Genomic DNA, 3056 nt, shown 5'->3' on the forward strand with positions numbered 1-3056 from the left:
GAGGTGGAACTACTAAAAGCACGACAAAATAATATATAAGAGATTGTTATAGAAAATTTGAATTACAATTGGCCACTTTGACTTTTTCGCAATTCTTCCAATTTCACTAAACATTTTCTAGCATCATGTCCCTCAATGTTGCAATGTCCGCACTTCCTTCTTTCATTGCAAGTTCCTCAAGGGGACTTTTAATTCGGTGCTCTTTTTTGCATCCTTTGGTTTTTGAAACAACGGGATCAAGAATAGTTTCATGCAACTTCTCTCCACTTTCTTGAGTAATTTTGGTATCAAATTCAATTCCAACACCTTCCACCCCATGCACGGGCATTTTCTCAATAATTTTGGTCTCTCGATTAATAACTTTCACGTCATACTCATAACGTTCCTTCGACTCCATGCAACTATAACTAAACCCCATAGTGAGTAAAGTCATGTGATTAAATCTTTCCGTTGGAGTCAAATCATGGGATGAGGCATCATCTTCGGGCATGTGATATGGAAACACACCATCAACTCTATTGGCATCCCTAGTCCACCTCCATTTCACAAAATGTTCCGGTAATTCGGCCACACACCTCTTTGTCAACACGGCAATAATATGACGACATGGCATGCCCGAGTGCTCAAACATTCTAAATATGCAAGAACCCCGAAATGACAACTTGTTGAAGGTAACGAGATAAGTGGTTCTCTTAGACTCAACCATTAATGGTCGATAATATTTGTAGTACGTATCCTCCACATCTTCTAAGGAACAGTCTCTATCCTTCTCCACAAATTACTTTGCGGCCTCAACCAATTGGTCTTGAAATTTTTTGAACATCTCTTTCGTATAAATGGAAGCGACATGTTGCTCCAAGGCGGTCTTTAGTCGCATGCAATAAATTTTATGATGTGTATTATAATCATCTTCTTTCTCACGCATAAATTGTCTTTCTAACGCTTTTTTTGCACCCTCAACAAATTTTTTCAACCCTGTGCAAGACCCTACATAAGCATCAAGAAAGGCATTCATTCCTTCGCTTCTTGAAGTTGTTTTTTGACCCGTGGAAAAAATGTTACGTGTATAAGCATCGATCCACTTATGCTTCAAATTATACAAGCCTTGCAACCATATATTATCCTCCAACTTGTACTTCAAGATCAATGCTTTCCACATATCCTTAAAAATTTCTTCGGTCAACGAGTGATATATGCAATTGTTGAAGTCACCTTTAAATTCCTCCTTTGCATAGTAGGTTGAGAGCTTCTCCATAAATTTGTTACTAATGTGCCACAAACATAATAAATGTGTCATGTTCGGTAGTTGAGATTGAATTGCCCCCGCCATCGCTTGATCTTGATCGGTGATAATAGCCAAAGGTGCTTTTTCTTCAACGGCCTCTAACCAAGTACCCAAAACCCACTCAAATGTAGTCTTCAATTCATCACGCATTAGTGCAAATCCAAAGAGAACCGATTGATAGTGATGATTCACCCCGGTGAATGGCACAAACGACATAGCATACCTATTTGTTCGATATGTTGTATCAAATGCAACCACATCACCAAAATTTCTGTAGGCCAACAACGACCGGGGGTCAACCCATAAAAGACACTTCAATCTTCCTTTTTCATCAATTAGAGTCCGAATAAAAATATTTCCCCCACTTTCCTCTTCTAACCTATGTAACAAATCCAATTCCGATTGCACATCATTCACGCCCAAATTATCTTTTCTAAAATCTCGCACGACATTTCTCAAGTGTTGGGCATGAAACCCTACTTGCTCCTCTCCTCCGTGCATTTTTCCAAATATATTCATTTGTTGTCTAGGCGCAATACCCGAAACATGTAAACTCTTAATTAAATTTTTTTGGGCGGCGGTAACATGTCTCTCCCTTTTAATCAAATTTATCTTAAAAGGCGACACAACATCATGATTGTGATTTAACTCCAACGATGTTATCTCCCAATGCCTTGTATTTCGCCTATTAATCACATAGATCCTAAACTTACATCCACTTCTAGGAAGTTTATCTCTACGCCTTTTCTTCTTCTCACTATCGACACTTCCTATCAAAACTTCTTCATCCTCCACGGGCTCTTTATCACGGTTTTCTCCCGCTAAATTACAAACATAAGTACGGGCATATATTATTTTGTCCACACGCCTTTGTGTATTTTGGATTTTAATTGCAAACCCATTTTTCAAAGTATAGGCCCTAATTACATTTTCGGCAGCTACCAAATTAGGGAAATTTTGACTCAAGAAAGGAATTACAATATCTGCTTCCCCAATAACACTCTTATCCCTACTCTCACTACTCTCATGCATAAACTCACTATTTTCATGCAAATTTTTATTTTCAAATCTATGCTCACTAACATAAACATCTTCATCACAATCATCAATAAGGTTAACATAATTTACATTATTATCACGTAAGCAACTACCACTAATATCAACAACCTCACTATTTACAACATTATCACTTTTTTTAAAGCTTTTCTACCTTGAAACCTAGCAAACATCTTATCCATAACTATAACAAGAAAAAAGCAAGAAATTGAGCTTACCAAATGTAATTAGTGAGTAAGGATGAACAAAACCAATAATTCCCCCAAATTTACTCTCCAATTTGACAAATATTGCACAAAAAGGAAAGTGTGATCGTTTTAGGGTTATAAACTGCAAGTACAGTCGTTCCGCTAATATTATCCGCGGAAGGGGAAGAGGTTCCGTGATAAATAAGCGCGGAAGGGTAGCAGTCCACGGAAAAAGAACGCAGAAGGGTGATTTTTTTTTTAATCCTGGCCGTTGGATTGTTCATCCAACGGTCAGGAAGTGATGTGTTGGTTAACAGTTCCCTGACACATGACTGTCAGGGAACAGGACCCATAATTATAATGATTAAGTATTATATAATTTATTTATTTTGATAAAAAAGGAATTAGATAATTCATTATATAAATACATACTCCCTCAGTCCCACTGGAATCTTCACATTACTTTTTGACACGCTTTTCAATATTCGTTTAAAGTATAATTTCATAATTTTTTTTAATTTTCTTTT

The 3056-nt window shown here is 36.9% G+C and overlaps 1 protein-coding gene across 1 annotated transcript; it reads right to left on the minus strand.

Moving 5' to 3' along the window:
• Positions 1-778: 778 nt before the first annotated feature.
• On the minus strand, positions 779-2523 carry LOC141673404 (protein FAR1-RELATED SEQUENCE 5-like). The gene is made up of 2 exons (XM_074480149.1): positions 2496-2523; positions 779-2376 (listed from the first exon to the last, which is right to left on the minus strand). Exons 1-2 carry the CDS (start codon positions 2521-2523, stop codon positions 779-781), a joined length of 1626 nt encoding a protein of 541 aa, XP_074336250.1.
• Positions 2524-3056: the final 533 nt, after the last annotated feature.

This window comes from Apium graveolens, chromosome 7 (genome assembly GCF_009905375.1).
Source record: "Apium graveolens cultivar Ventura chromosome 7, ASM990537v1, whole genome shotgun sequence".
Lineage (NCBI taxonomy): Eukaryota > Viridiplantae > Streptophyta > Magnoliopsida > Apiales > Apiaceae > Apium > Apium graveolens.